This window comes from Lipotes vexillifer, unplaced genomic scaffold (assembly GCF_000442215.2).
Source record: "Lipotes vexillifer unplaced genomic scaffold, Lipotes_vexillifer_v1.1 scaffold336, whole genome shotgun sequence".
Classification (NCBI taxonomy): Eukaryota; Metazoa; Chordata; class Mammalia; order Artiodactyla; family Lipotidae; genus Lipotes; species Lipotes vexillifer.
This window is the reverse complement of record NW_006771479.1, coordinates 538,906-553,580: the sequence shown is the minus strand read 5'-3', so window position 1 is coordinate 553,580 and position 14,675 is coordinate 538,906. Positions and strand designations below refer to the sequence as shown.

Here is a 14,675-nt window from a genome sequence, read left to right as displayed (position 1 = left end):
TTTTGATGGGGAACTTGGGAGTTTTGATCACCTGATGGAGACTGAAGACGGGAATGGGGAGGAGAGATCAGGAGTGATAGGAAAGAATTCCTATGAGATTGCCTCACAGAATTCAAGTTTTTTTTTTCTTTCTGGATTTTAATCTTTTAAATATCTAACATTATTGCTTTAGGACATGTTTTCCCTGAACCAGGAACAGAATGCTAATTACATAAAAATATACACATAGAAAAAGTAGTTCTCCATTTTCCCAGGGAAAAAACAGTAACTTCTAGAATACTCAAGTGTTTTGTTTTAATTATAAAGTCTTGGTCATCTCATTTATTAGCTCTGTAACATACATATTTAAATTAAACATTATTAGACAACCGTTACAACTTATAAATGTAAGGTGCCATTACTGAGTAAACAGAGTCTCCTGTGAGTGGATGTGTCCCTTCACCCACCCACTAACAAGGCAGTAATATGGTTAGTTTAATTTTATGAGTACATGATCCATCGCTGCAAACACTAATTCTCGGCTGCACCCTGTGCTTATCTGTGCAAGTGTATGAGCTGGTTAGATCACATGGGCAGCCTCTCTAACTTCAACAGCGAGATGAGCTAGGCTTGGGCTTTCGGTGCAGACTAATCGTGTCTGTCTGAATCAAGTGATCTGACCTATACTCGGTAGCAAGCACTCTTCGAACTGCTTCCTCAAAGGCCGCTGTGACATTCGTGGCATCTTTTGCGCTAGTTTCAAAGTAAGGATGGTCGCCGTTGTCCCTGCACCAGGCTTGAGCTTCTTCTGCAGACACCTGCCACTCGCTGCTGTCAACCTTGTTACCCAAAATCACAAAAGGAAAGCTTTCGGGCTTTTTCACATCCGCATAATATATGAATTTTTTCTTCCAGTTACTCAAGTTCTGGAAGCTTTGAGAATCATCGACGCTAAAAGTAAGCAGGTAACAGTCAGAACTTCTGTAAAATGGCGTCCTCAGGCTTCTGAATCACTCTTGACCGGCCGTGTCCCAAATCTGTATGGTAACAAAATGTCCATCCACCTCCAAATCTTTGTTTAAGAATTCCACACCTATTGTATGGAAGAGCTGGGTGTCCAACTTATTAGACACATATCTGTTCATTAGAGAACTCTTCCCAACTCCACCATCTCCAAGGAGAATTACTTTAAAAAGCAGTGATTTTCCTGCCATTTTTAATCTCAAGATCTCTGATTTCAGAACCCTTAATTGTTCAGTTCAAATATCATCATTATCTCTAGGGCTGTCGGGAAGATCCACTTGGGCACGGACCGCAGGAAAAGCCGTTCACCACTGTGCCAGGCTCATTATAGGAGTGCAGGGAGTTTCTCGCGGCCACACGGAGGAAGCCCGGGAGCTCCGGGCCAGCCCATCCAGGTGCAGTGAGGAAAGAGAGAAGTTCGAGGACCCGGCGCGCAGGAGGCGTCGGCGGCACTGCCCGGGTCCGACTGCAGTTGCTCCCGTCCAGCACCGAGGGAACAACGTGGCGACGGGGCAGGGCCCTTAAGTGTTGTTTTGAAGTATGAGTTAAACAGATTGTGGGAAGAGGGATAGAGGGGGAAACATTTCAGGCAGGAATTTTGCTTAGATGATGCCTTGGGAGTGTGAGGAACTAACCTGTGTATAGGGAGCACTGCTTGTGGTTTAGTGTTAACTTGTAGGCACTATGTAAGTGGGGATTGGTAGGGTCCTGCAGATCATACGTCTCTTGATTTTTATGTTGAAGACAGTCATGTTGGTAGTGTCAGGAAGCTAGTGAAGGATTTTAAGTAGGGGAATGGCTTGATCAAATTTGATGCCCAGCAGCCAGTTAGAATTATGTTCTAGAATTTCAGAAATGCAGTTGGGGGGTAGGGTATAAATTTAACTAGCGGTCACAATAATGGATAAAGTGCTTCCTGTTTAGATGTGGAGACAGGTAAATAAAACTGACATCACAGTATGCAAAGTGTTGTAGTATGCAGTGCTATGTATTGAGTATAGAGGAGGAAGTGATTTGGGACTTCACTTTTAACAGTCATAGGTATATGGGTGGTATTTGCAACTGAGAATATTGATGATCTTTTCTAAGGAAATAATATAAAGCAGAGATGAAAGAACTGATGGTAGAATTCCAGAAGAAAGCAGCCTTCATAGGATAATGGTTAAAGAAGAATCATCTAAAGCTATGATGTTAGCACTGTGGGTTACAACTGATTTGTAGGTTGCAAATCAACAATAGTGGATGGGAAATTAATATGGTTGGCTATAGACAGAATTTTAAAAACATGGATTAAGAGAGAAAGAAAATATCAGGGTGTATGAAGTAAAGGTAATTATTATTTTGTGGCATTTTGTTCAGATGTGTGTATTCATGCATGTGTATATTGGGTAAAGTGTATTTCTTATTAAGAGTTGTAATCACAAACTTTTGAAAAACAATAAAAGACACTAAGGAAGAGCAGTTGGAAATAATTAAATCACTTTTGTTCTTCACTACTCTGATGGCAAGGAAAAGAAATGGACCCAGAGCAAGTGCAATAGAAAGGAGATTTTCTCTTTATGTGCAGGTGGTCACCCCAGGCCACCTTTGTCACAGCAATTATGTAGGAAGAGAAATACAAAGAAATAAGGGGAAAGGACTTGCAAGATACAGAACTCAAAGACAGAGAGGGAGAGGAAGAAATAGAGAATATGAATGGGAAATATGGGTGAGAAAGAATAAACCCCTATGGAAGCGTGACTTTCAGCTTAACCCTACTGTGTGATGGCAAAAGCTCCATACCCTAGCACCATGGCCCAACAAAGCCCCTTGGATTTATCCTGCCATATCAGCTCAGTTCCTTATTAGGGGTAGAGCCAGAGGAGGAACCTGGGGAAAGGGTACAAAACTACCTCTAGTTAAAGTTGTGATTTAGTAATATCAATAATAGACGTTATTAAGAGCTCAACTATGGGCTAAGAACTATTCTAAGCACTTTAAATGCATGATCTCACCGAATAAGTTAATATTTGTAAAGCCCTTAGAACAATGTCTTGCACACGGTAAGTACTCGGCAAATATTGGCTATTATTATTATTTAATTATTAATTAGAGAATAGTTACTAAATATCACCATTTTGCTAGTAAGGAAATTGGAGTATAATAAAGTTAAGTAACTTAAGATTTTATAGTTATAAAGAAATAGAATCATGCACTTTTGAGTTGGAGGTGAGAGACTGACTAGTATAGGTGCATGAAGTTATATGATGACTGGTGCTTGAAATATGATGGTAGAGAGGAGACAAGATGGGCCATAAGTGAAAGATATTATGAAAAGAAAATCCCTTTATCTTGGTGACTGGTTGGATATGAAGTAAAAAGATAAATTAAGATTTTAAGTTGGTTGACTGGGAAAATGGTAAATAGGATGTAAGAAAATAAGGAAGAAAATTGTTTTGGTAGGAAATGATAACAAATTCCATTTAATCATGTTGAATTTTATGTCACATAGTCAAGAGATGATTAGCAGGGAATTCAAAACTAAAGTTAGAGATATTTAGGCATTATCACATAAAGGAGCTGCAGAAGCTGTAGAAGGGTTTGAGACCCCCAAGGATAACCAATAATTTTTGGCCACAAAAAATCTGGGGAGTCAAAAATAAGATCGTGATAATAGTCCCCATGCAAAATTTCCACAGCTTTGCCCACATCTGCTTTGTAGAACCTACAAGTAATACCAGGAATCTTTAAAAAAGAGTATGTCATACTGCTCCAGGCATGGGCTATTGTCTGGCATGCACTGTTTTCCTCGCTCCTGCCCTGGTTGCTGTGGCTGTGTCTCCTCTTGCGGCCACCATCTGTGAAGGTGGAGCGACTCAGCTGTGGTTTGGTACCTTTTCCAGCACCGCAGAAATTGCTGTTTCCCCTATGACGTTCTCAGAGACCCTGGAGGGTCAATGGTGATAAAGCTTTCCTACTTTTTCTCATTCTTTTGTCCGCCATCAGGTTTCAGACTTGATATCCATTGGCCTTTTCTGCACCCCTGTCCAGGTGACAGGTATGTTGGTTTTATGGCTCCTCAGTCAGTTTTTTATGCCTAGATGATTCCTGACCTTCAGATGAATTCTTACACGAAATGTTTCTCAGTTTTTGCCCCATCAATCCTTAGGCATATCTAGACTTGTCTGAATCCTAAGGTGAAGGTTACTTATTAGGCTTAAACTGGAGCCAGGACCCTTGTTGCATGCTCTCTGGAGAAAAGAGAGGTCAAATTGGCAAATTTCCATATTTTCCAAGATTATCCCATCACTTGTTTCTTCTGGTGTCTTTACTTCTTCATATGGGTGTTTTCCTGGTTGATTTGAGATTATTTCTTCTTTTCTCCAGATGGAACGATAATGTGTACTTACTGTGGAATTAGATCCTATCCAAATATTTTGTTGGGAGGTTTGATTCACTTTTTCCTTTTAATTCTTCTTATAGGTTTCCATGCTCTTTGTTGGAGTTTAGTAAAGATTTGAATATCTAGCACGTTTTCCTTCCAAATAAGTATTGGTAATGTATTTTTTTTCTGGTTCTCTGTGAAGAATCCCAATGAGCCTTTTTGAAAACTCATCATTTGCAGTTATTTTAGAACAGCAATTTGTTGAAAGCTACCATATTAGAAATGTTTTGTTGCACTGCACTACAGCTATGAAGTGCAAGGAACCATGAAGAATGAAAAATACAAATGATAGATGTGTCTCTTTCATCTTATTTTTTAGCCTTCTTTGAATCCTGGGGGGAGCCAGTCATCTGATGTGGTGCTTTTGAACCACTGGAAAGTGAGGAATTTTGAAGTACAACGTGGTGACATTGTGTCATTAGTGTAAGTAAATCAGAAACATACTATATTCATATATAAGATTATTTATAATTATCTGATTTAACTAGTAATTCACTGTTTATACCATACTGTCAATTATTAAATTAATAGGTCCATTTAAAATATTGATATAATGCATTTTTCAAAGTCAATTTTGAAATGCAACAGTGCTATAAGAAAGGATTTTTCTTTTATACTTAAAATATATCAGTTGACTGACATACCTGGATTTGGCAGAACGTGTTTAATGAAATGTTGATTAGAAATTATTATATTGATGATCTAGAGTACATGAACTTGGTATTTGGGTAATGTTGAAATTCCACATTTTGGAAGCAACTCAAGTTACTCTCATGGTTTATTAGCTTGTGTAGCTACAAAATATTTCTAGACGATGATAATTGTGACATGAAATTCAGTGGCATTTATATATATATATCGGTAATTTAACTGAAAAAAGGAAGTTTGGAAGACTAGTAGACTGGAGGCTTTTGTTTGGGACCAAAAGGTGGCACTGTTTCTCTGTTAAAGTACTAAGACTGGTCCGGAACAAAAATTTCATAGTGTAGAAAAGGAATGTCAAAATGTACATAACTGACACAGTGATAGTCCTAGTACATGCTTGAGATTTGTTTGTTTACTTTAAAAGTAAATTTACATTGAGAAGACTGCAACAGAACTTGCCTAATTTCTGCTGGTTTCAGCTACTTATAAAAATGTTTTAATATGATTCCCTGTTATGCCAGTTAGTGCTTTGGGGTGGCAGTTAATGTAGCAATTACTGTTACTTGTTTAGTGATAGTAAAGTCCTCCTGTTTGGTGAAGACTTTCAACTTATAATTCTGATTCTTGAATTGGAATGATTGTTTTTTGTTGGGTGATAATTTATAATTGGTAAAAGCAAAACGTATCTACTAGTTCATACTTACCTTTGGCTAGTACTTTGTGCAAATAGATATTTTCTAAATGTGTCTCAGTCAAACCTGTTCTACCAAGATTTGAAAACATATTAAGTAAATCTGGTAAGTAACTAATGAAATAAATTTGAGTGAAGTTTTGTATGGCAGCCATCCAAGGATGGGAATTAAATGCTTCTCATGTTCTTGAGTGCTTTCTTTAATATTAACCTACTCTTTGGCGTATACTTTTATTTTGTCATTCAGGGAACTGTTTCTGCAACCTCCTTAACAACCGTTCCATGCTGGGTTAGCCTGTCGTGCACTCATTATTCTTTTGCCTTTGGTTTGACAAGGTTACATCCTCGCTTGGTGGTGGAGAGGATACCCACCCAAGTGAAAGAGGTCACACTATAAGCAGACAATTGTGCAGTAACTTTTTTTCTATGAGAAACATACTGACTATCTCTAACCAAGTGAATTTGAATGGGTAGTTGGGAAAAAAAAAGGCTCCTTAAAATTCAGGGTTGCATGGGTCCATAACAGTACCCTAGCATATCATAGACTATGTAAAAAAGAGAACACTATTCATTTATGTAAATATTAAAGTAATTGATATTTATTATGTAAATTAATTTCAGAAATAGTGTATTCAAATTAAGGGTGATATACTGAATTGTAGCTACTTCGGTTGAACTGTAGTTTTAATGAGTTAATTGTGTTATATCTCTGTCATGTACAAATAACACAAATTTTCTTTCATAATGCTTGTTGCTAGCAGGAGCGGTTTACACATAAGAATGCTTAGTGATTGGTATCATGTTATTTAATAACAAATAATCATTAAGCAGTAATTGTTGCTTTCTTTTTATGAACCAAAAGTCTTATACTAAAATCTTCTTTAGCATGATGTAATATAGTAAAAGACACTGTTTAAAGTATCTTTTTAGTTTTATGAACAAAAATGCTTTCTAGACACATGTCCTTACATTAGAATATCCTATCTGTGTAAGAAATGTGTGACTAATACGGAAATGCATGACTAAATTTTGAACTTATGGCTAAATATAAAATATGATAAATATAATATTTGTATTAATAACACATTTTATTGATATATAAGTAATCTTTGGAAACAAGGTAGTTTGACAGTTTATATTTTAAATTATCCTCGGACAGCATTTTATGTATTCAGAGTATGTGGAAATGCAGCATTTCTATGATAATATTATATATTCATTTCTGGAAAATGTAGTTCGTAAATTCATACTTAAGTTACTAGGGCTTATGCATGTTTGTAACCAGAACACTAATGAAAATAACAACAATTCCAATAGCACCATTTAAAAGACATATGAACTTTCTAATAAATAAACACTGCAGTAAATGTCGGATTTTACTTAAAACAAAAAAGGTGAAGGTAGCTCGACGGAAGACTATATAAGGAAGGGTTGAGGCTATCTATATTTACAAGGGCCAGGGGCATTATCACAAGTTGCAAGTAGAGGAAAGATTGCAAGCTTTGTACAAAATGTACTGATCACAGAGATGTATGCTCAGCTCATTGTTTTGTGTTACTTTGTTTTATTTATTTATTTATAACTTTATTTTGTTTATGAAAACAAAGATCTCAGTTAACCTTGCTTTAAGCACTTCTAGGAGAAAGGTTGAATGTATAATAGTGATTCCTTCTTACTTTGCTGCCTTCAGCTGATATTATTAATGAGGCAAAACATTAATGATCCGGGAAGAAAATCAGATGTGAATCAGTGCAGCTTCTGCTTTATACTGAAAATTCTTTCTCCATTCTTTCTCACCAGTTGCCTGTGAGCTAATTCATGTTACAGGAACACAGGATGTAGCAGAGCAGACTTCTATTGTAAGAAATTTCATTCAGAGCTTATTGACCAAGGCCCGTTTCCTAAACCAAGGAAGGTCTGGGTGGGGGAAGTGTGCATATTGGAATACGCTACTTTGCATCTCTTCCTTTTCCTGTCACTTTCTTTCTGTTGGTAGCAGTGGGGCTATTGTTTAAGCACATTATTCAGTAATGTTAAATCAAACGGTGTATTTGTTTGATAACGTTACTGGTTGCACAAAACATTATTTGCTGTCATCAAGTCCTCAGTGTTAGAGTGTAAGTAGGTGACATCATACTCTCTTAGTGGATTTGCAAACTAATAGTGGTGATTAAGGTGGATTTTCTATACCTTGGACTCGACTTTTCATTAACCTGTGTGATGGCCTTACTGCCATAGACTTAGCATAAGTAGCACTATTTTATAATGATATATCAATTACCATCCATTGGGACAGAGGTTCCTTCATAATAAAGTTTCAGATAATCACATTTAAAAGTGTTTTAACTTTTCACTTTGAAATGACTTAAAGAAAGGTTGTAAAAATAGTATAGAGAGTTCCCAAATACCCCTAATTTTTTTTTCTGTTTTATTAAGGTAAAATTGACAAAATTGTAATATATTTAAAGTGTACACTGGGATGAATTGATATATGTATACATTGTGAAAGAATTCCCCCCATCAAGTTAATTAACACGTCCATCACCTATTTATGGTGAGAACATTTACTCTCTTAGCCAAGTTCAGTTATATAATACAGTGTTATTAACTATCATCACCATGCTATACATTAGCTCCTCAGACCTTACTCATCTTATATCCCCCAATTTTAACATTATGCACAACCACAGGACAATTATGGAGACCAGGAAATTGACATTGATATAAGTTACTTTGTAGAATGATCCTTTTCAGTGTTGGAGGGTCAGTCTGTCTCTTGTGAGGAAGCATTGCTGTTGATGGCAGTTGCCGGGGAAGCTGCAGCAGTGGCAACTGCTGGGGAGATGGATGAGACAGGGTCAGAGGAGAAGGAAGTTTTCAGGCACAGCTCTCTTCATTTCTTAGGACCACATACTTAGGTCATGACTAAGAGGTTCCATGGCTTCTAAAAGTCCACACAGTGAAGTTTATAGATGCTAGGAAGCCAGGAGGTAGAGCTGTGAAGGTGGGGGAAAAGGCTATAGTTTGTAGTAGGGGTAGAAGGGAAGGAAATAAGGCTAGGGCACAGAATATTCTATATTGAGCCAGCATTCAGTTTTAGAGTAGAAGGTTAGGGTGAGGGAATTCTCATTTAATGAGCACCCCTGTATGTCAGGCCTTGCATTAAGTGCTTTGTGTATGCCATTTTAATTCTCATAACAGTATCTGGAGATAGTTATTATTTTATTTTTGTGGGTGGTAGACATATTTACTTTTTAATTTATTGTTTATTAAGGTAACTGGTTTATAACATTATGTGTTTCATATGTACAACATTATATTGCTACTTCTGTATACACTAAATCTTGTAGACATAGTTATTTTTAATGTGATGAAACTGAGATTTGGCAGGTAAATGGCAAGTAATTGGCAGAGCTAGAATTTGAATCCAGGTCCATTTGACTCTAAATCTCTATTGCCTGATATAGTAGGCATATGTGGCTATTGAGCACTTGAAGCGTGGCTACTGACACTTGTTAAAATGTTAATATTTTGGATATATTCAGTCAAATAAAATATATTATTATAGTTAATCTCACCTGTTTCTTTTTCCTTTTTTAATGTGGCTCGTAGAAAATTTGAAATTACCTATGTGACACAAATTACGTTTCAGTTGGACAAATTCTGTGTCTAAACCTTTTTCCGTTGTACACTGCTGCTTTCCTGGAGTGTGTCTAAGGTGAACTAAGATGAGATCCTAAAGTCTGAGGTGGAAAAATACTAATGTATCTCCTGTGAAGCAAAGCAGACTCCCAAAGACAGGAAAACACTGTGTTGGTGAGAGTGTTGGGATGATCAAGTCCAAAGGCAAAGGGAAAAAGACATGCAATCTACAAAGAGAAAAAGAAGTAACCACAATATTTTTTTTCTTGTAGTACTGAAGTCCCTTTATTTTTAAAAAATTATTTATTCTTTACTGAAGTATAGTTGATTTACAATATTGTGTTAGTTTCAGGTACACAGCACAGTGATCCAGATTATTTTCCACTACAGGTTATTACAAGATACTGAATATTGTTCCCTGTGCTATATAGTAAATCCTTGTTGCTTACCTATTTTATGTATACAGTTTGTATCTATTAATCCCATACTCCTAATTTATTCCTTTCCACCTCCTTTTCCCCTTTAGTAACCATGTTTGTTTTGTATGTCTGTGAATCTGTTTGTTTTGCATATGTTCATTTGTATTATTTTTTAGATTCCACATGTAAGTGATATCATATAATATTTGTCTTTCTCTGACAACTTCACTCAGTGTGATATTTTCTAGGTCCATCCATGTTGCTGCAAATGGCAATATTTCATTCTTTTTTATGGCTGAGTAATATTCCATTGTGTGTATATGTGTGTGTGTGTGTGTGTGTGTATCTTTCTACTCACATCTTCTTACGTATATCTCACCAGTTGTCTCTTGATGGGCATTTGGATTGCTTCCATGTCTTGGCTATTGTAAATAGTGTTGCTATGAACATTGGGGTGCATGTATCTTTTTGAATTAGAGTTTTTGTCTTTTCCAGATATATGCCCAGGAGTGGGATTGCTGAATCATATGGTAGCTCTATTTTTAGTTTTTAAGGAGCCTCCATATTGTTTTGCATAGTGAGTACACCAATTTACATTCCCACCCACAGTGTAGGAGGGTTCCGTTTTCTCCACACCCTCTCCAGCATTTATTGTTTGTAGACTTTTTGTTGATAGCCATTTTGATTGGTATGAGGTGATACCTCATTGTAGTTTTGATTTGCATTTCTCTAATAATTAGTGATGTTGAGCATCTTTTCATGTGCCTCACAACAGTCTTTAATATTTACTGACTTTATCATTTTTCAGTCACTGGGCTTAGTTCTACATTCATTTTTATGTAATCCTCATTAAAATAAACCCCAGTAAAGTAGGTACCGTTGTTATTCCTATTTTATAGATGAGAACACTGAGGTACAGAGAGGTTAACTAACTTGCTTGTGAACGTACAGTTGGCTGGTAAATGGAAGAGCGAAGGTTTGAAGGGCTTCCCATCAAATCCAGTGTTCTTTACTGTCAATCTATAAAGCCTCTGTATACTGTGTTGATGGTTTGGTTGAGGATACTTATTCTTAGTAAAGAAGTCATGCAGACCCTTGTATCTCTACATCTATCAGATTATCCCCATTTCTGTAATGAAATTTCTTATACAGTGGTTCCTGAAATGTCTCTTTATTAATAGCAATAATAGTTTATTACAAACATACAGTCTGCATACAGTTTTGACAGCTGGTTTGCAACATGCTAGACTAATTGCCATTTTCTGACTGTGATGGCTACATCTGTAGCAGTAAATATGAGCAAAGAGTTATGAAGAATTGAGCCAGGGAAATAGATGAAATAGAATAGAGCCCTTGGGGGTAGGGGAAAGGTGCTAGTTCCTTTGTGTCTTGAGTGCTTATAAATCTTTAAAGGTCCCTTGACCCACCAAGGGAAATTAATTGCAGTCTGCTAAAATACGAAATTCATGTTTTGAAACAAATGCCCAGGGCAATGATAATAATGAATAATGACCTATAATTGTATTAAAAGCCAGTTAATCTGTTGAGCTGGGAGAACATAATTGTGATTACTAGTGTGATACTAGTCTATCTATACTTATTCCTAGTTTTTTTTGGTTTAGAGCCAAATTTTTTTTTTTTGAGTTTGTAGTTAATATCATACATTTCAGGAACACAAATTTAGAAATAACATGACTTTCAAAGAAAGGTTCTATAGGTAGGAAGAAGTGCCTAGGTTTTTGCTTTTTGTCTTTAATTAATTGATAGTAAAAATGCTGGAGAGTGAAATCCTGGGCTGCAATTTGTTTTGATGAGAGATTTAGTTTTTGGCACTTTCAATTACACATAATACTTTGCATTCATTACAAAGTATATTGACAAATAACACTTAAAAAATGAGATAGTGTAAGTATTGTTGCTATTGTCTGATATAGATTAAACTGATTTTATAAATACTCTTCAGAGGCATACAGAAAGTTGGTGCCCTTAAGGTAGTCCTTGAAAGCAATTTCCTTTCTTAAGTAGGATAAACTGCCTTCACAATTTTTATACATTTAATTATACAATAAAACATTTTCTTAGTTCAGGCTCAAATTATAGCATAGAAATGTTTCAGTGATCATAAATTTCAATTTTGAATTATTGAGATTTTATGGCAATGTAACTATAGGAGATATCCATAGCTTCTGCTCAACCCATTTCATAAATCTTACATGCTTTGAGAGCTGACTAGAAGTTGTCAAAGAACAAAGTTATACATGCAGCATTCTTTGAAATAGTGGGTACTTACGTAACTTATTGTGAAAAAAATCCAGTCTCTGTGAACAGTTACCCTATTTAAAAAAAAAGTGCAAGACAGCATTTACAATGAAGGTGCTCCCAAATGCTCCCAAATACACCTTATATATTATACATAAGGAGTCAGCTTGAACTATTAAGGAGTAACATTTGAATATAAGTTGAAATAATAATTCTAACAGAAATAATTGAAAAATTTAAGAAGTAAATGGTTTAGCTTTCAAGCAGAAGATAAAACACAGAAAAGTAAACTATCCCATAGGTATGTCAACCTGTCTTTAATACTTTTGGAATCAGTAAGATATGGATGCATACATAAAGCGAGGCCATTAAGATCACCATCTGATCTCCACTTTCAGGTATGAAAGATTAGTTTATTTCAAGCTAAGGCCCATACTGAAAAAATGAGAAAGCTATATTAAAAAGAGTATCTACAGGCATCGTAGTACTACCAAAGGGCAAAGATCCCAGAGTGAAGAGAAACACACTGAGGTGAGCCCTGTATTCAGTGCCACTTTTCACCTTGGGTTATTTGTCACTTAATGACAATACGGGTTATGAGGCTGAGAAGCCAAGCAGCAGCAGCTAAGATGGGAGACGCTGAGTGTAATTTTTGGCAGTTTCACATTGCTAAGAGGTCACAAACTAGAATTCAGGGAGGAAGATGCAGGACCCTGGTAAAACACTCTACACTTTTAATTGGGACCCCTGAAGGGCTACATCCTAGGAGTTACAGAGAACTAGAAATAGACTATTAAGTTACAAAAATTGAAATGCAGCCTCTGATAAACTCAATTGATTTTAAGGTGATCTGCCTTTACTTTAACTCTCTGTCATTGCCAGAAACAAGAGACATCATGCAGAGTTTCTATAAGTTTTAAACACAGTACCTGACATTCTATAAAAATAAACCATGCCTATCGCAAGCCAGGACCAAGATTAAAAAAATATAAAACAACAATCATTAGAAACATTCTCATAGTGTTCTAGCTCTTGGAATTATCAGACATGGGCTATAAAATAATTATAATCAATATATTAAAAAATTGATGAAAAGATGGATTTCATTAGAGAATCAGAATCTAGAAAAAGAATTGAAAGGAATTCTAGAAATGAAAACTAGTATAACTGAAGTGAAGGACTCAGTAGATGAGTTTAACAGCAAATTAGACACAGCTGTGGGGAGGATCGTGAACTGGTTGATAGGTCAGTTAGAAAATATCTAGGCCATGGGTGAGGGGAATAGCCTGAATAAATAAAGGCTAAGAATTTTGTAGAACTCATGAAAGATATCAACCTACAGAATCAAGAAGTACTACAAATCCTATCAGGATAACTACAGTGAAAAACCACAATTAGGGCACAGGGTAGGTAGTCAAACCACTGAAAACCAAAAAAAAGAGAAACCTCTTAAAAGGAAAAAAAAGATATTACTTCAAAGAAGCAAAAATAATAGCCGACTTTTCAACTGGGGGGATACAGGAGAGAACTGAATGACATCTTTAAAGTGCTAAAGGAGAAAAAAAAATCCCAACCTAGAATTTTGTACCTATTGGAACTATTCTGCAAAAACGAAAGAGAAATATACTCTTTTTCAAACAAACCCTCAGTACATGCTCCATTGTCTATAGGACTTTACTTACAAAACAAAGTATTAAGAATTTCAAGATAGCACCTGAAGAGCATTAATTAAGCCCCAAGTGTGGGGCTTTTCTGAGTCCAGGCCCATGGGTGATTGCACTGGTTATGTCCCTACGAAGCTGGCCCTGTGATTGGACCTAAGCAGGGCCAATCTGAGCCATTCCTGGAAATGGACGTATAAATGTTAGGGGTGAAAATTTACATTTTTGTTAGAGTTGTTACGTTTGAACAATAGGATCTGTTAAAAAAAATGTAAATCTTTAAGGTTATGTTAGTAAAACAGGTGCTAAGTGTAGTAGGCAGAATTATGGTCCTCAAGATTCCATGCCGTAATGCCCAGGACAGTGAATATGATGAGATATTGTGCCCATGAATATGTTACCTTGTACTGGCAAAGGGACTTTGTGGTTGTAATTAAGGTTGACCTTCAGTTGTCAGTGAGGAGGCTAGCCTGCCTCCTGTTATCCAGGTGGGCCCAATGTAATCTCAGGAGTCCTTAAAAGCAGAGGCAGAGGAGGGAGTTAGGAAGATGCCGTGGAAAAAGTCAGAACGATCCAAAGCGGGAGAAAGATTTGATGTGCTTTTGCTGGCTTTGGAGATTCAGGGGCTGTGAGCAGAGGAAAGCAAGCTGCCTCTAGAAACTAAGAATGACCTTTTGCCAAAGGCCAGCAAAGAAATGAGGACCTCAGTCCTACACAGAATTGAATTTTGCCAACAACCTAATGATCCTGGAAATGAACTCTCCCCTAGTCTCTAGATAAGGGCCCAGACCAGCCGGCAGCTTGATTTTGGCCTTCTGAGACTCTAAGTAGAGTACCCAGCCGAACCTGCCAGACTTCAGTCCTGGAGAACGGTGAGATTATAAATGGCTGTTGTTTTAATTTTAAACCCCTTTGTTTGTTTTAATTTGTTA

General features: G+C 36.5%; 1 protein-coding gene and 1 pseudogene across 1 annotated transcript in view; one reads left to right on the top strand and one right to left on the bottom strand.

Moving 5' to 3' along the window:
* Window positions 1-8,875, top strand: part of LOC103089126 (mitochondrial inner membrane protease subunit 2-like) — a 45,469-nt gene extending 36,594 nt beyond the window's left edge. The window contains exons 2-5 of the mRNA XM_007446811.1: window positions 4,746-4,849; window positions 5,843-5,868; window positions 7,563-7,621; window positions 8,786-8,875. Coding sequence (XP_007446873.1) covers window positions 4,746-4,849; window positions 5,843-5,868; window positions 7,563-7,621; window positions 8,786-8,875 — 279 coding nt within the window. The remainder of the gene's footprint in view (window positions 1-4,745; window positions 4,850-5,842; window positions 5,869-7,562; window positions 7,622-8,785) is intronic.
* Window positions 588-1,224, bottom strand: LOC103088588 (ras-related protein Rab-9A pseudogene; annotated as a pseudogene).
* Window positions 8,876-14,675: the final 5,800 nt, after the last annotated feature.